Source organism: Rhinoraja longicauda, chromosome 11 (assembly GCF_053455715.1).
Source record: "Rhinoraja longicauda isolate Sanriku21f chromosome 11, sRhiLon1.1, whole genome shotgun sequence".
NCBI classification, from domain to species: Eukaryota; Metazoa; Chordata; class Chondrichthyes; order Rajiformes; family Arhynchobatidae; genus Rhinoraja; species Rhinoraja longicauda.
In genome coordinates, this window is record NC_135963.1 from 12,797,539 (window position 1) to 12,817,123 (window position 19,585).

General features: G+C 44.6%; 1 protein-coding gene across 2 annotated transcripts in view; it reads right to left on the reverse strand.

Annotated features, from left to right (window-relative positions):
* The window catches only part of LOC144598302 (dihydropyrimidine dehydrogenase [NADP(+)]-like), a 658,512-nt gene that overhangs the window by 160,104 nt on the left and 478,823 nt on the right, over positions 1-19,585 (reverse strand). For both annotated transcript variants that reach the window (XM_078408282.1, XM_078408283.1), the window contains exon 15: positions 6,705-6,773. In XM_078408282.1, the coding sequence (XP_078264408.1) occupies positions 6,705-6,773 (69 nt within the window). The remainder of the gene's footprint in view (positions 1-6,704; positions 6,774-19,585) is intronic.

Sequence of the window (19,585 nt, forward strand, 5' to 3'; positions counted from 1 at the left end):
CGAGGCAGCGTGAGGTATAAATTGAGTCAATGGAGGGAGGTTGGTTTGTGCGATGGTCTGGGCTGCATCCGCAATTCTCTGCAATTTCTTGCAAGGGAAGGAGGTATGTCTTTCCAAAATCTTGCTCAGTGAAGGCTTAGATTTACTTTGTCGACCATAAATTTCCCTTCTGGAAAACATCCTGACTGACTGGCTCATTCGCTCATCAGGTGAGGAAGGTTCTGCAAAATGCCAAGCTTGGCAGCCATGAAGCTTAATGACAGGGAGAGTCGGGGAAGAAGAGGTTACTGTGTTTAGGCTTCTAACATGGCTGGGGAGATATGATTGGGATTAGTCCATGATTGATCAATTCAGTCTAGTTTATTATCACGAGCACTGAGGTACAGTGAAAAGGTTTTGTTGCGTGCTAACCAGTCAGCAGAAAGACAATACATGATTACTATCGAGCCATTCGCAGTGTACAGGTACATGATAAGGGAATAACGTTTAGTGCAAGGTCATAGTTAAAGTAAGAAATGTTGCTGTAGGAGTAGAGATTTAAAAGTGTGGAGGGATTGTAATATGCGATTGGAGATCTGCTTCTGTGGCTTGCACGCAAATAGTCGCCTGGGTTGGGCGCCATCTTGGAAGAGATTGGGAAATGAGTTGGAGTTTGAGTTTAGTTGGTCAATTACATATGTTTTACCTGGGCACCTCAAACATCACACTCGAGTTTGAGTTTGAGTTTGAGTTTAGTGTATCGTCACATGTACCGAGGTACAGTGAAAAGCTTCAGTTGCGTGCTAACCAGTCAGCAGAACGACAATACAATCGAGCTGCCCACAATGTACGGATACATGATGAAGGGAGTAACCTGTGTAATGTTTAGTGCAAGATAAAGTCCAGTAAAGTCCAATCAAAGATAGTCCCAGGGTCTCCAATGAGGTAGATAGTCGCTCAGGACTGCTATCTAGTTGTTGATAGGATGGTTCAGTTGCCTGAAATGGGTGATCACAGAATGGGTGTGGGATTGTGAGGTGCTTGTGCCAAACCTCTGGGGGGGAAGAAATTATTGAGGTGTATGGTGTAGGATTTACACCAAAACGAGATGGACCTGAAGGAAATAACTCTCCACACCTTTGTTAAAATAAAGGCACACAGATTTCTTTGTGGCTGCTTACTGCCCGGCACAACTCGGCAATTTTTGGAGTTAAAATTACCCCTTACTTTTCAGATGTATTGCAAGCTATTTAGAGGACTTTTACCACCATGAGTAATGTGGTAACATGAAACAAAATATAGGAAATCAATCACCATTTTAACGCTAAAGTGATCAAATGAGGACATCACAGGAGGACAATTAAATTCTGTTTAGTTTTATTCTACTTCCATGATAAATGAAACATTTTTTGTCTGTCTTTCCTATAATTATTCCTCTAGTTTAAAGCCCAGCAGTTTTTCTTTGCCAGCAAAGGTATATTAGACTGGCAATATATGGTGAGCTACAACAAAGGTCAAATGTCGTAAAATTCTTTTGTACAGAAAGCCCAAGGCATTGTGTCAGTGAACAATCTTGCTCGTTTAATGTGCACAAACAAAAGGCCTTTGCTTGCTGTACCATTGCATTGAAGCCAAAGAGGTTTGTGTTGTAGGGGTGGAGTGGGAATGGGTTAAAACGGGGAAATGGGGATGGCACCATGGCACAGCAGTTGCTGCCTCACGAAGAAATAAGGAGAAGGCGGATGGGAAGTTGGCATGGACTCCTGGAAGTTGGCATGGACCTGATGGGCCAAATGGCTTCCTTTTAGACGTTTGGACAGGGACACGGACAGGACAGGTTTAGAGGGATGTGGGCCAAACGCAGGCTGGTGGGACTGCTGTAGATGGGACACGCTGACCGGTGCGGGCAAGCTGGGCTGTGGGGCCTGTTTCCAAGCTGTATGACTCTATGACTGTTGCATCCTGACATGTATGATTTAAGACATCTCAATTGGAGGAGGTGAATTTATAACACTTTGGATAGTTTCAGGACGACGAGGGCACTGTTTGTGATCTGGAGGGCGAGGTTAAAGTCCAGGCTCAACGTCAGACCTCGTTGTGGTACATCGATACATAGAAACATAGAAGAAAATAGGTGCAGGAGTAGGCCATTCGGCCCTTCGAGCCTGCACCGCCATTCAATATGATCATGGTTGATCATCCAGCTCAGTAACCTGTACTTGCCTTCTCTCCATACCCCCTGATCCCTTTAGCCACAAGGGCCACATCTAACTCCCTCTTAAATATAGCCAATTAACTGGCCTCAACTACCTTCTGTGGCAGAGAATTCCACAGACTCACCACTCTCTGTGTGAAGAAATGTTTTCTCATCTCGGTCCTAAAAGACTTCCCCCTTATCCTTAAGCTGTGACCCCTGGTTCTGGACTTCCCCAACATCGGGAACAATCTTCCCGCATCTAGCCTCTCCAACCCCTTAAGAATTTTATATGTTTCAATAAGATCCCCCCTCAGTCTTCTAAATTCCAGCGAGTATAAGCCTAGTCTATCCAGTCTTTCTTCATATGAAAGTCCTGCCATTCCAGGATTAATCTGGTGAACCTTCTCTGTACTCCCTCTAAGGCTAGAATGTCTTTCCTCAGATTAGGAGACCAAAACTGTACACAATACTCCAGGTGCGGTCCCACCAAGGCCCTGTACAACTGCAGCAGAACCTCCCTGCTCCTATACTCAAATCCTCTTGCTATGAATGCCAACATACCATTCGCTTTCTTCACTGCCTGCTGCACCTGCACGATTGCTTTCAATGACTGGTGCACCATGACACCCAGGTCATGTTGCATCTCCCCTTTTCCTAATTGGCCACCATTCAGGTAATACTCTGCTTTCCTGTTCTTACCGCCAAAGTGGATAACCTCACATTTATCCACATTATATTGCATCTGCCATGCATTTGCCCACTCTCCTATCTATCCAAGTCACTCTGCAGCCTCCTAGCATCCTCCTCGCAGCTAACACTGCCACCCAGCTTCGTGTCATTCGCAAACTTAGAGATATTGCATTCAATTCCCTCGTCCAAATCATTAATATATATTGTAAATAACTGGGGTCCCAGCACTGAGCCTTGCGGTACCCCACTAGTCACTGCCTGCCATTCCGAAAAGGACCCGTTTATTCCTACTCTTTGCTTCCTGTCCGCCAACCAATTCGCTATCCACCTCAACACTGAACCCCCAATACCGTGTGCTTTAAGTTTGTACCCCAATCTCCTATGTGGGACCTTGTCGAAGGCCTTCTGAAAGTCCAGATATAACACATCGACTGGTTCTCCCTTATCCACTCTACTAGTTACATCCTCGAAAACATCCTCGATACATAGATACATAGACAATAGGTGCAGGAGTAGGCCATTCGGCCCTTCGAGCCAGCGTCGCCATTCAATGTGATCATGGCTGATCATCCACAGTCAGTACCCCGTTCCTGCCTTCTCCCCATATTCCCTTGATTCTGCTAGCCCCAAGAGCTCTATCGAAGCAGCTTGTGTTGGTTAACCCAAGAGACACCTACATTGAGGGCTTCGTTCCTCAGATAAAGGCTCATTGCAGTTATCTGCATCGGACCATTGTGTAACACCTGCTCAGGTAGGTTTGATTCAAGTATTGCTGCAGCAAGCCTCAGATCCATTGGGAGGAAGCTTCTGCAAGATACCTCTCCCCTCCCCCCCCCCCCCCCCCTACCCCCACAACCAAAGAAAGCCATTTGGTCTATTAGGGCACTAGATCTATGTAAGAGAAATATATAGGAGAGAACTGCGGATGCTGGTTTACACCGAAGATAGACACACGATGCTGGAGCAACTCAGCAGGACAGGCAGCATCTCTGGATAGAAGGAATAGGTGACGTTTCGGGTCTGAAGAAGGGTCTCGATCCGAAATGTCACCCATTGCATCTATCCAGAGAGATGCTGCCTGTGCCGCTGAGTTACTCCAGTATTTTGTGTCTATCTTCCATGTCAGGGAACATGCACTGGATCTTTGTAAGGGCACATTTGTACATTGGCTTGTCCATTTGCCACTCCTTCCTTAACTACATTTTATTCCCTTCAACGACATGCAAATCCCTGGAAGAAATGTCAAAAATCCTTTGAATCTCTCGGCTATTCTTTATCTAAAAGCTGGATGACTTATATTCAGTTCGCAGAAAAAAAATGGAAATTAAAATTTGTTTCAATTTAAAGAAGTCAGGTGGTTGTTAAAATATTATTTTAATTTTCTTCAAGAAATGAAGCCAACCTTCCTTACCTGGCCTGAATTGAATTGAATAAATTTTATTCACCAAGTATGTACACATACAAGGAATTTACCTCGGTGCTTTGCTCGCAAGTAACAACACGATATATAGTGAACAATTAAGAATAAAACATTATAATTTAATCAAGTGAAGAATGAAATAAAATACCAGAGCAGAAGGAGGCTACAGACTTTTGGTTGTTGAGTAGAGCTACTGCTTGTGGAAAAAAAGCTGTTTTTATGTCTGGCTGTGGCTGCTTTGACAGTCCGGAGTCGCTTCCAGAGGGAAGTGCTTCAAAGAGTTTGTGGCCAGGGTGAGAGGGGTCAGAGATCATCTTACCCGCTCGCTTCCTGGCCCTTGCAGTGTACAGTTCGTCGATGGGGGGAAGGTTGCAGCAACAATCTTCTTGGCTGATCGAACGATGCGCTGCAGCCTCCGGATGTCATGCTTGGTGGCTGAGCCAAACCAGACCATGATGGAGAAGGTGAGGACAGACTCTATGATGGCAGCATAAAACTGGACCATCATTGCCTGTGGCATGTATAGCATTGCAGTCACATACCAATGTAGTTGACTCTCTTAACTGCCTTCCAAAGTGGTCTAGCAACCAGTTTCCTTGTCCCAAATTACTACCAAAAATATCATGCTAGACTATCTGGTCAAGAAAAATGATCTGCCACATTTAAAATCAACTGTGTATCAGTACTGAAGATGAATACAAAGTGCTGGAGTACTCAGCGGATTAGGCAACATCTCTGGAGAGAAGGGATTGGTGACTTTTCAGGTCGGGACCCTTCTTCAGACTCATACAGTGTGTGAGTAATGTCTGTCTGGACAATGCGACCGATATCCTGAAACTGAATCAATTGCCTGTCCCATCCTATCCAACAACATCAGTAGCTTAAATGGTTGAGGGAAGACCTGATGGAAGTATGTAAAATTATGAGAGACATAGATACAGTCGATATTTCCACCATTGTTGCCCATGTGGAAATGTTTAAGATTTTACGGTGGCGCAGCGGTAGAGTTGCTGCCTTATGGTGTTGCAGCACTGGTGACCCGGGTTCCATCCCAACTACGGGTGCTGTCTTTACGGAGTTTGTACGCTATCCCCGTGACTGGCGTGGGTTTTCTCTGAGATCTTTGGTTTCCTCCCACACTCCAAAGATGTACAGGTTTGTAGGTTAATTGGCTCGGTGTATGTGTAAATTGTTCCTAGTGTCTGCAGGACAGTGTTAATGTGCGGGGATCGTTGGTCGGCACGGACCCGGTGGGCCGAAGGGCCTGTATCTCTAAAACTAAAACTAAATTTGGGTCAAAAGCAAACAGGTGTAACAAGTGTAGATGGAGCATCCTGGTCAGCATGCATAAGTTGGGCCGAAGGACCTGTTTCTGAGCTGCGTGACTCAATGACTCTAGTGGGCATAACTGTAAGGTGAGAGAGGCAAGGTGTAAAGGAAATGTGTAGGTTAAGTTTTTTTCACACAGAGAGTGGTGGTTGCCTGGAACACACTGCCAGGGGTGGCGGTGGAGGCAGAAATGATAATGGATAAAGGCAAAGCAGCGCCTTTACCACCTTAGACAACTGATGAAATTTAGAGTGTCTCTGAGAATCCTTCATTGCTTCTACTCTGGGGCTGTAGAGAGCATCATGTCCGGCAACATTATAGTCTGGTTTGGGAACAGCTCTGCCCAGGACAGGATGGCCCTGCAGAGAGTAGTGCGTTCGGCAGAACGCACCATGGGAACTACACTCGTCCCCCTGCAGGACCTATACATCAGGAGGTGCAGATCCAGAGCAAGCAAGATCATGAGGGACCCCTGCCACCCCAGCAACGGACTGTTCCAGATGCTACGATCAGTCAAACACCTCCGCTGTCACGCTGTGAAAACGGAGAGGATGAGACGGAGTTTCTTCCCACAGGCCATCAGGACTGTCAACCTTTATAACTCCAGAGACTAAATTTTTGTCTACACTATAGTAACTTATTAACTTTATTTATATGCTGTAACTGTAATTCTTTTTTTGTGCACAATTCGCAGGCATTGCCACTTTCATTTCACTGCACATCGTGTATGTGTATGTGACAAATAAACTTGACTTGACTTGACTATTTGGATAGGCACATGGATAGGCAGGGAATGAAGGGATATGGATCATGAGCAGGCAGAGGAGATCAATTTAACATGGCTGCCACAGATATAGTGGGAGGAAGAGCCTGTTCCTTTGCTGCACTCTTCTATGTTTCATGTTTTAAATCAAAATTCACTCAATTTGATCAATCATAATGGTAAAATATAACTGCTTCGCGTTGGCAAACTTTGAATTTGTTGCAATTCCATCAGCAATTAACATAATTGTCCTTAAATACAGCACAATGCAAAACTCAATATCATTTAAAATCATTTCTGCAGTAAAATAGAAGGAAAAGATCTACCTCTGCCATTTTCGCAAGCTCTGTCCAATCATTCTTGTTGTGTGTGCACATGAGACTGGCAACAATGATCTATAATGAAATAAATGTCAGAGCAAAGTTTTAAAAATAACATCCAAGAAAAGGGCTGCTTTATAACATATTCATTAGGTGTCTATGTAGATCTTTACGGGACGCTTTTAATGAATAAATAAATATTTCAGTGTGAACATGGGCTCTATGACATTAAATATGTTTTTAATGCTGAAGAATATCCTACAAATAACATTACTGAAGCCACATTAAAACAAAATTATGCATTATGCTGGCATACAGTCGCAAAAATTGATCTAACGTTGCCCAGGGCACTTATATGTACAGTATTGTGTTATGCACAAACAAATCTTCAAGAATTATAGGGCATTTCTATAGCATAATTATTTTTTTACAAAATAAAGCTAGAGATCTTATATTATTTCTGCCTATTGCAGGTAACAGGCTAATTAATTAGTTACAAATGCCTAATTTCTAAATATTATGAAATCAGTAATCATCATCTTTGGTGTTTATTATTGTTGCCCAGCCTCCACCCTTGTAGATGCTAGGAACTGAACCGTCTTAGGTCCCCCTCGGTCATGGCTGACCATGGGTGATGCATCCTAGTTGGCTGCTTGCTCCAAACCTCAGCTAGAGCAGCGTCGCTTGTGGCTGAAGAGACCAATGCGGGAGTGACAGTCTCTGTGGCAAAGGTCACATTTGTGTGCGGTCTCTGGTCTGTTGAAGTTGCTGCGCTCCTTTCTGCGTGCCCGCTTGTCTGCCGCTGCGTTCATCGCTTTCTCTTCCCCCGTTTTGAGATGTTGGTTCAGGGTTCCTCTCCACCTCGTACGGTCAGCTGCAAGGCTCTCCCAGGACTCCACGTCGATGTCGAGAGCCTTCAAATCTCTCTTGTTGACATCCTTGTTATGTGAATCAAACTGTTCATTAACCCGGTGTCATCTTTGGCCATGGGTTCATGTCTGTGTCATCAATCAAACTACTCATTTCCACCTCCTATAGGTTTGGCTACCTCCCACTTTGTTAACTTACCTGCAGGTGAAATACTCATCTCTGACCTTTTCTTCCCCTCAAAACACCTTCAGTCTAATGCCTCCTAAACCCACGGCACACCCAAAACTGCAGCTGGTGTCCTGAGTTGTATCAAGTCCCATTCACCCAGAACCATTATAGACTTCCATTTCACCTTTGTAAAATTCTCATCTTTATTTTCAAATCCTATCTGCCTCTTCCATCCCTTTAGCTGCCCCCAATTGCATCTTCTTGACCATGACTGAATTTAATCTCTCCATTATGAATGGCTCTATCTTTAGCTGCCAAGATGCCAAGCATCGGAATTTTCTTCTCCAAAATCCCCTTATCTATGCAGATCAAAAAAAATAACTGCAGATACTACATATCAGAAATAAAAAGAGAAAGTTTTCTGTTTCAATGCTGTATGACTCAATGGCTCGATAATGCAGGAATAGATGAGAATGGATAGATTTGGGTCAACACAATAAATGGGTCTAGCTTAGATGGGGCATCTTGGTTTGCATAGATGTACATGGCCGAAAGGTCTGTTTCTATGCTGTATGACTCGAAGTGCTGGAAATACTCATTACGTCAGGCAGAAATAATGTTTCATGCCAATGAACCTTCGCTTGGACTTTATCAATGAGTCTTGGCATCGGTATTGGTTTATTATCATCACATGTATCAAGATACGGTGAGAAGCTTTTGCTTGCAATCGTCGTCGTTTGTGGCTATCCCTCGAGGTCGAGGATGATGATCTAGGTTCCATTGATTTCATGAACTCTCAGGTGGGTTATGAGTCCAAAGTTGAGCGGTTGAATCAAGTATTCACCGCTTCGGTGCTGGTTCTTGACGAGGAGCTTCCAACCATCACATAGCCCGCTCCCCTCACCCTTCCCCCATCGCCGAAAGTCTTGAGTGAAGTTTTGTGCTGCTCAGAACGAAGACGCCTGTGCGTGTGTTTGTTTAATGGGTACTTGGTGTTGCACTCCAAGAAGTATGGTCCCTCACAAATCAATCAACTAATTCCAATGGCAAGGGAACCAAGACGATTGGAGCTGATAGATCTGTTGCAGCCTTCATCCGCCTTCACAGCCGTTGAGTTCAAGATAACTTCGTCTGCCTGGTCCGTCGTTTGCAATACTGCCCAATTAAATCAGATCGGACCAGACCTGAGTGTAATCAAGCTATACACAAGTACCACAGGCACAAGAGGAAAATACCAGTGCAGAGTCTGGTTCTACAGCATTGAAGAAAAAGTCCACCATCGGTAATGAAGGTAGATTGGAAGATCGGGACTAGCCCCTGAATTATGGGAGGACTCTTCGGTAATCTGATAACAGCGGGGAAGAAGCTATACCTGAATCTAGTGGTAAGTGCTTTCAAGCTTTTATTTTTTATGTCTGATGGGGGAGGGGAGACGAGGGGATGACCAAGCTGAAAAAAAGGTCCTTGTTCATGTTGGTTTATTTCCCCAAGGTAGCATGCCGTGTAGATGGAGTCAACGGTGGCAAGTTTGGTCTGTGTGATGGACTGGGATACATCCACAAGTCTCTGGAATTTCTTACGGTCTTGGGCAGAACTATCACCAAACCAAGCTCCAATACAAGTGGATAGCATGCATTCTATGGCGCATCTGTAGACGTTGGTCAGAATTGTGTGGGACATGCTGAACTTCCTTAGTCTTCCGAGGAAGTAAAGGCGCCGGTGTGCTTTTTTGGCCATAGCCACAAAAGCGGTCAGTCCAGGTCAAATTGTTGTTGCCATTTACACTGAGCCAGATTCATGGAAGGACCGTTCAGTAATCTGATAACAGAGGGGAAGAAGTGTTTCCTGAGTCAGGTGGTACGTGCTTATATCTTATGCCCGATGGGAGAGGGGATCATTTCTACTTTGACACCGTTGATGATGAGTGGGGCCAATGGAATGTTGGCCTTCATAACAAGAGGAGTTGAGTATAGGAGCAAAGAGGTCCTTCTGCAGTTGTACAGGGCCCTAGTGAGACCGCACCTGGAGTACTGTGTGCAGTTTTGGTCTCCAAATTTGAGGAAGGATATTCTTGCTATTGAGGGCGTGCAGCGTAGGTTTACTAGGTTAATTCCCGGAATGGCGGGACTAGCATATGTTGAAAGACTGGAGCGACTAGGCTTGTATACACTGGAATTTAAAAGGATGAGAGGTGATCTTATCGAAACATATAAGATTAATAAGGGGTTGGACACGTTAGAGGCAGGAAACATGTTCCCAATGTTGGGGGAGTCCAGAACAAGGGGCCACAGTTTAAGAATAAGGGCTAGGCCATTTAGAACGGAGATGAGGAAAAACTTTTTCAGTCAGAGAGTTGTAAATCTGTGGAATTCTCTGCCTCAGAAGGCAGTGGAGGCCAATTCTCTGAATGCATTCAAGAGAGAGCTAGATAGAGCTCTTAAGGATAGCGGAGTCAGGGGGTATGGGGAGAAGGCAGGAACGGGGTACTGATTGAGAATGATCAGCCATGATCACATTGAATGTTGGTGCTGGCTCGAAGGGCCGAATGGCCTCCTCCTGCACCTATTGTCTATTGTCTATTGGTCCACCACACTTCCTGGAGTCAATAACTAGATCCTAGTTATCCTAGGTGACATTGAGGGAGAGTTTGCTGTGTGGCCACCATGACTCAGTCTGTCTTGTTCTTGTGCTACGTCTCGTCATTGTTCAAGACCCAGCCCACTGCAGTGGTGTCACCAATTGAGATTATTGCCACCTTCAGTTAAAGATTATAGTTACTTTACAGGATCTTTTCATGGGGAAAGTAGCGCATCACTAATTAAAACCGGTATGTATATTTTTTGACACTAAGATAAATGCTATCTCTAAAATTTTCAGTACACATAGTTGAATTATTAAGTGTGCAATGCTGGCCAATCTATTATTTACTATTGTGCGAGAAGAAAATTTCTCCTCATTATCATACAATTACAATTTATAGAAATGTTAATTTACTTCAGTATTTTATCTGATAATGACATTTGCCTGAGGTTTTATTTGCAGCTGGTCTTTATGGAACAGTGTAAAGGAGGGTTATGCAAAGTGGTTGCTATGGGTACACCAGACAATCTACCCAGTCAAAGATCCTGTAGAGTAGTTCTGTAAGATGATTATCCATGGGTAGGGTCACCTAGGATTACTTGGTGAGAAGATGAAGGATCATGCCCTGAGAGCTGGAACAATATTAGTCGAGTCAAGACTACTGATACAGTGTGGAATCAGGCCCTTCGGCCCACCGGATCCGCTCCCACATGCAATCCCCGCACACCAGCACTATCCTACGCACCGGAGACAATTTGCCACTTTACCGTATCCAATTAACCTCCAAAACTGCACGTCTTTGGGATGCGGGAGGAATCCAGAGAGCCCAAAGGACACCTACGCAGTCACAGGGGAGAAGGTGCAAACTCCGTACAGACAGCACCCATAGTCGGAATTGAACCCGGGTCTCTGGCGCTGTAAGGCAGCAACTCTACCGTTGCGCCACTCTAGTTTAGTCTCGAGATACAGTGCCGATACGGGTCCTTTGGCCCTCCGAGTCTGCACTGACCACCGATCCCTGTACACTAACACTATCCTACACACCAGGACACATTTTCAAACTTACCCAAAGCAAATTAACCTACAAAACTGCACATCTTTGCAATGACCAGTGATCACCCGTACCCTAGTTCTTTCCCTACATATTAGGGACAATTTACAGAAGCCAATTAACCTACAAACCTGCACGTCTTTGGGATGTGGGAATTGGAGCACCCAGAAAAAACCCACGCGGTCACAGGGAGAACGTATCAACTCGATACAGGTAGCACCCGTAGTCAGGATCAAATCTGGGACTCTGGCACTGTAAAGTAGCCATTCTACTGTTGTGCCACTGTTACATGTATACTGTCCAACCACATCTACTGCAGACAGTGTTTCTCAATGTGGCCTCCAGTAATTGGCGAGACCAAGTGTAGACTCTGCGGTTTGCCAAGGCCTACTGGATCTCCCGTTTGCCAACTACTTTAACAGCCCTTGCTAGACCCATACTGACCTTGATGCCCTGGGGCTTCCTCCATTGCCAGATTGAGGCCACTCGCATATGGTATGAATAGCACCTCATATTCCACTTGGGTAGCTCACAACCCAAATGGTTGAACATTAATTCTCCAAATTAAGGACATACAAAAACCTCCCCTTCTCCCTCCTTCCTCCACATCCACCACCCCCCCTCCCTCTTCTGCCCTGTGCCCCAACTAGACTCCCACCTATTTCTCCCCTCCCGCTCCCCTTCCATTCCATTCCTTCCTCTAGCTTCACAATTCACAACCCTTCAATCCTTTTGTCGCACACCTTCTGTCTTAAGGATCTCTGGACTTTGTCCAACCATTAGCCCATCAAAAGCCCTTCCCACTGTACCAATCTATTACCTGCCAGGCCACTGTTATAAGCCACTGTTATAACTTTGTTTGCTGAATTATTTTGCCTTCAATTTCTCTTTCCAAAAAGCAATGGAAATCATTGTTGCCGTAAATGTTCCCTTTAGATATCTTTTCCATGGATTACAATAGCACAGTGCAATGATTGATGTAGAGATTAGTAATTGGTCAATGGCGCCACGCAGTATTAAATTTCAGAAGTATAATGCCTGCTGTTATTGTAGTGCTCTTTTGAAACCAGAAGCAAACATGGAATTTCTATCCCATTGGGTATAAGAAGCCAAACAAACCTGCAGACCTTTCAGACAGACAATTGCTTTTTGGTGACATAACACACATAGTCACATCCCAATGATTGTAAATTAATAACATCCGCTCCCTTCAAATCCATGTGCCAATATGTTTGTACATTTATGAGGTGTGAGAATTGCACTGAATCGCACACCATATTCACTGCATATTGGACCATTAGTCACCATCCCAACAGCAAAACATCCTTTACATTCCATGTGGGTAGCTTACAATCCAACAATCCATTGAATTCTCTAATTTCAAGTCATACTCCCCGACCCCCTCTGCCTTTCCTGTACCCTCCTTGGCCATGCCAGTGTGCACCCATTTCTCCCACTATCTCCCCTCACCTCTCCTCCTCTGGTCACCCTGCTCCTTTCCCCTCCTTGTGCACTCATCTCCCAACCCTAAGTGCCACATTACCCCTTATCTCCCTTTCTCCCCTGTACCCTGCCACCTATATTCCTCCCTCTGGCTTTCCATTTCACTCCTCTTCTTAACCTTATTTGACATCATTCTATCCCCTTTGTCACTAATTCTACCCATCTGCTAATCAAACTCCCCCACCCATATCCACCTATCACTTACCAGGATAGACAAAAAAATGCTGAAGTAACTCAGCTGATCAGGCAGCATCCCTGGAGAAAAGGAATAGGCGACGTTTCGGGTCAGAACCCTTCTTCAGATTGATTGTACGAGGACCGGAAAAGAGATCTGAAGAAGGGTTCTGACCCAATATGTCACCAATATTTTCTCCAGAGATGCTGCCTGTCCTGCTGAGTTACTCCAGCATTTTGTGTAACCAGCATCTGCAGTTCCTTCCTACACATATCATGTACCAGGCTTTTGTCCCACCTCCACTTCTCTTTTCCAGCTTTCTCTGTCCTCCTACGAGCATTCTGAAGAAGGGTCCCGACCCGAAACATCACCTGTCCATTTCCTCCACAGGTGCTGCCTGATCCACCGAGTTCCTCCAACACTTTATGTTTTGCTCAAGATTCCAGCATCTGCAGTTCCACGTGCCTCTGTTTTCTGAAATGACTGCTGCTTTTGAGGCTGACATGGTAAATCAAACGAGTGTGTGCTCAGCAGTTTTCCAAACGTAGTAAAAACAGTTGGTCATTTTTGACCTTCTGTAAATTGCAAAGCGTTACCTTAAATTAGAGCAGTATATAAAGGAAATGTGTTCTTGAGTTCACAACCAGCAAAATTGGTATAAGGCCAAGTCCAAATTATTATAATACTGCATAACAGGTAATGCACGTTACCTGTAATTTAGTTTAGTTTAGAGATGCAGCGCCGAAACAGGCCCTTCGGCCCACAGAGTCCGCGCTGACCAGCGATCACTGCACATTAACACTACCCTACGCCCATGTGACATTAATACCAAGCCAATTAACCGCCACTCCTGTGCATCTTTGGAGTGTGGAAGGAAACTGAAGATCTCGGAGAAAACAACTGCAGGTCACGGAGAGAACGTGCAAACGCCATACGAGTACCCATAGTCAGGATTGAACCTGGGTTTCTGGCGCCGTAAGGCAGTAGCACTACCGCTACGCCACCATGCCGCCCATGTACCTTCCCCTTTCCCTCCCCTTTGCTCCATCTACTGTACTTCAGTTTGACGATTATAGAAACATAGAAACATAGAAAATAGGTGCAGGAGTAGGCCATTCGGCCCTTCAATATGATCATGGCTGATCATCCAGCTCAGTAGCCTGTACCTGCCTTCTCTCCATACCCCCTGATCCCTTTAGCAAAAAGGGCCACATCTAACTCCCTCTTAAATATAGCCAATGAACTGGCCTCAACTACCTTCTGTGGCAGAGAATTCCACAGACTCACCACTCTCTGTGTGAAGAAATGTTTTCTCATCTCGGTCCTAAAAGACTTCCCCCTTATCCTTAAGCTGTGACCCCTGGTTCTGGACTCCCCCAACATCGGGAACAATCTTCCCGCATCTAGCCTCTCCAACCCCTTAAGAATTTTATATGTTTCTATAAGATCCCCCCTCAGTCTTCTAAATTCCAGCAAGTACAAGCCCAGTCTAACCAGTCTTTCCTCATATGAAAGTCCCGCCATCCCAGGGATCAATCTGGTGAACCTTCTCTGTACTCCCTCTAAGGCAAGAACGTCTTTCCTCAGGTTAGGAGACCAAAACTGTACACAATACTCCAGATGCGGTCTCACCAAGGCCCTGTATAACTGCAGCAGAACCTCCCTGCTCCTAAACTCAAATCCTCTTGCTATGAATGCCAACATACCATTCGCTTTCTTCACTGCCTGCTGCACCTGCATGCTTGCTTTCAATGACTGGTGCACCGTGACACCCAGGTCACGTTGCATGTCCCCTTCTCCCAATCGGTCACCATTCAGGTAATACTCTGCTTTCCTTTTCTTGCCGCCAAAGTGGATAACCTCACATTTATCCACATTATATTGCATCTGCCATGCATTTGCCCACTCGCCTAATCTATCCAGCCTCTATGCAGCCTCCTAGCATCCTCCTCGCAGCTAACACTGCCACCCAGCTTCGTGTCATCCGCAAACTTAGAGATGTTGCATTCAATTCCCTCGTCCAAATCATTAATATACTCTGTAAATAACTGGGGTCCCAGCACTGAGCCTTGCGGTACCCCACTAGTCACTGCCTGCCATTCCGAAAAGGACCTGTCAGAGAAAGTGTCTCTTTATGTGTAGTATTATCCGACCTGTTTGGATAGCATTCAACACGAAGCTTTTCACTCTACCTCGGTACATGTGACAACGATAAACCTAAAGCAGATCCAGGAACCCAAGAGTTAAATTCTCCACTTTCCTACCAAACCAAAAAATGGCAATCCAAAAATAAATATACCAAGCTAAGCTTCAAATTTATCAGGGAATCAATTCTGTTTCGGTGGTACAACTCACTTATTTACTTCAAAAGTAGTGCAAATAAATCTGTGTACTTTGGGGATAAAATATGTGTGTACAGAAAAAACAAGCCCCCTCCCCCCCCCCCCCCGCCCCTTTAATATTAACCTGCACAGAGTATTGGAGAGAAACCATATAACAATTACAGCACGGAAACAGGCACGTTCGGCCCTACCAGTCCACGCCGACCACTTTCTCTGACCTAGTCTCATCTACCTGCTCTCAGACCACAACCAGAACGGAGCATTTCTTTAAGCAGAAAGCTGGAGTAACTCAGCGGGTCGGGCAGCATCTCTGGAGAGAAAGAATGGGTGCCATTTCGGGTCGAGACCCTTCTTCAGACTGAGAGTCAGGGGAAACATAGAAACATAGAAAAATCGATGCAGGAGTAGGCCATTCGGCCCTTCGAGCCAGCACCGCCATTCAATGTGATCATGGCTGATCATCCAAAATCAGTACCCCATTCCTGCTTTTTTCCCATATCGCTTAATTCCTTTAGCCCTAAGGGCTAATTCTAACTCTCTCTTGAAAACATCCAGTGAGCTGGCCTCCACTGCCTTCTGTGGCAGAGAATTCCACAGATTCACAACCCTCTGGGTGAAGAAGCTTTTCCTCATCTCAGACCGAAAGAGGGAGGCACAGAGATATGAAAGGGTGAGGTGTGAAAACGAGAGATCAAAGGGGACGAGGGTGAAAGAAAATGTAGAATGGATCGTTGTTATTTGAGGGGAAGGTGACAATGGGGCAAACACTTCAGATACCAGCCTGGCTATTTCTCAGCCAAAATTTAAACCAAAGGAAAACAAGTTCTTAACCCTAATCCACTCCTAACCCATGCTTTTGATGTTAGTCTGAAGAAGGGTCTCGACCTGAAACGTTGCCCATTCCTTTTCTCCGGAGATGCTGCCTGTCCCGCTGAGTTACTCCAGCTTTTTCTGTCTATCTTCGGTTTAAACCAGCATCTGCAGTTCCTTCCTACACATTTCTTTCGGCTCCTTCGCCTGAACTTATTGCTGACTGACCTGCTGTTTGATCTCCAGATCCTGGATTATTCCAGAGCACTGCTTACTATGTGCTGGGAATTCCACTTCTGTAGAGCTCGAAATAGAAAGACTGCCTGAGCAAAATTGCTAACACATCGTACTGCATTCAGCATCTTGAGATCTCCGTGCACTAGGCTGGTGCAAGATTTATAAATTGAGTTCAAGGTTTGCAAGCCACAGTGTGGACTTCTTGAGGAGGGAGTTCATCTCCATCGGATTTGTATTGAGAGCAGAATATGATTCAACATCTGCTGTTTGATCGGGGTTACCAACTTGCTTTATCACAGCTTTTCAGCCGCATACTTAAAACATTTAATATTAAACATATTGCTGCGAAGTTTATATAACACCTACGCTTGGCAGTGCTTTATAGATTTTGTTGAAATTCAAGGTGAAATGCCGTCGTTAGAAATCAATATAATTCATGCCTTTGCCAGGGTTCGGAGTTTGAAGAAGGGTCTCGACTCGAAACGTCACCCATTCCTTCTCTCCCGAGATGCTGCCTGTCCCGCTGAATTACTCCAGCTTTTTCTGTCCATCATCATGTCTTTGCTAGGCCACCTAAGTGCTGGTTAACTGTAGTAGGCAGTGATGATCAAGGCCGTGTTAATACATTGCAGGCTTAAATTTACAAGAAACTCTGTTAATTAGTTTCACTGCCTCAATGAGGTCAACAGTGAAAGGCCCAGGAAATCTTGGCAAGGTAGAAGGAATGGCGAGTCATACTATAGTGCCATAAGTTCATGAGTTCATAAGTGATAGGAAAGCATTAGGCCATCAAGCCCATCAAGTCTACTCCGCCATTCAATCATGGCTGATCCATCTTTCCCTCTCAACCCCATTCTTCTGCCTTCTCCCCATAACCCCTGACACCCGTACTAATCCATGTCTTGGAAATAGACACAGAAATCTGGATTAACTCAGCGGAACAGGCAGCATCTCTGGAGAGAAGGAAAGGGTGACATTTCGTGTCGAGACCCTTCTTCAGACTAGTTAGGGAAAAGGGAAATGAGAGATGTAGACGAGGATGTAGAGAGATATAGAACAATGAATGAAAGATACGCAAACAATAACGATGTTAAAGGAAACAGGCCTGTTTGTTGGGTGAAAACGAAAAGCTGGTGCGACTTGGGTGGGGGAGGGATAGAGAGAGGGGGAATGCCAGGGTTACTTGAAGTTAGAGAAATAATGTACTTGAAATTCTGTGCTACATTACTCTTTGGATTGCTCGTTCCTACCAATCAAAAAGTTTTTGTTTAAATAACACGAAAATAAAGTAAGTGCACAAGTACCTTCCTCAAGGCAGCAATCATTTAACTCCCCCGCCCACACATGCCAGGGAAAGGCTGAGTGATTCATGACAAAGGAAATGTGATTGGAGTCAAAAGAAATTGATATTAACCTGTAAGATTTCATAGTTCATATAAATAACACTGATGGATCGGGAGACTGGGCTCTGTGACTGACACAGGTCAAAGAATTATAGTTTAGGGTCTGATTTCAGTTTCTAAGCAATATATCACTTTGGGTCTCGGGAAGGTCATAGATGGCAGGCGACCCCTGCTAGACGTTTTACAAAGTATAAATACCACCATGATTTTATGCATTAAAATAAGATAATGTTGGACAAAGAACAAATTTCATTGTAGGAAGGATTTTCAGAAAAGCTGTGATGGAGCATTTTTATAACTGGCTGTAAGCAATCGTTCCGTGTGATAACTCTAATCTGTTGCCAGCCCCAAGTGGATTGCAGCATTAACTGTTCGTTGCACTAATTAAAACTACCTCTGTGGCAGAGTTGGCCAACTGTGGAAAGATTTACCTTGTACACTGACACTGTGTGCATGCCCAAAAGTTTTCCAATACCGTCCTGATTTTTTTTGACAGTTTGTTAAATGTCAAGGCTTTATTTCTGTGTATAAAGGAAAGACAACCACCAACATTTGCTAACCACTCAAGGGACTGGTGCATTGTTGCAAGGGAACTTCATAAATATTTCAAGTTTGAAGCACCTCAGAAGTGGAGGGAATGCATCAATGATCCAGATTGAAAACTTACGCCAAAAGAATCCTGGAAAGTGCTAACAACTCATTGTGAAAAATTCATGACTGAACCCAAGAGAGGGGAAAATTATTGAGCTGGGAAGAACTTACTGTATACTCTTCCTGTCATTATGTGTACATAGTGCAAAGTACACACTTCAGAACATGCTTCAGTTTCCAGTTATCCTCCACACACATTCAGTAAATCTTATTTGAAGGTCCAAATTTCCGTAAAATGTGTGATTCTTTGTTTTCTTCCCCTGCTCTGTTTTTCCATTAAATGAAGACAGACCTAATTGAAGGAGGAATTTCCAACTCTGACACGTGCTTACTGAGGCACATGTTTGGAAAGTGCATTCTTGGGTTGCATTAAAAAGCACTTAAATTACTGTTCAGTTTTCTGGAGGTTTAGGTTTGGATTTATTATTGTCGCGTGCAAGAGAGGTACAGTGAAAAGTTTTGTTTTGCTTGATATCCAATCAAATTAAGAAATGTTGCACTTAACCGCAATCAAGCCAAACTCAAATACAATAGGTAGAGCTACGGGGAAGATATAGAGTGCAGAACATAGTTCTCAGCATTGTAGTTTAGTTTAGTTTAATTTAGAGATACAGCGCAGAAACAGGCCCTTCGGCCCAATCGGGTCCGCGCCGACCAGCGATCCCCGCACATTAACACTATCCGGCACACACGAGGAACAATTTTTTTATTTTTACCAAGCCAATTCAGCTACATACCTGTACCTCTTTGGAGTGTGGGAGGAAACCGAAGATCTCGGAGAAAACCCATGCAGGTCATGGGGAGAACGTACAAACTCCGTACAGATAGCACCCGTAGTTGGGATCAAACCCGAGTCTCCGGCGCTGCAAGGCAGCAGCTCTACCGCTGCGCTACCGTGCCGCGCAGCGCATCAGTTCCGTAGACAAAGCCTATTGTCCGCAATAGGGTAGAAGTAAATTGATGGCACCCTAGCTTATGGAAGGACCATACAGAAGCTTGATAATAGAGGGAATGTAGCTAATCCTGAGAGATGAATCGTAATCGTAAATCAGTTGTGGTGTTTAAAGTTAAATAATTAAGTACATTTGGAATGAAAA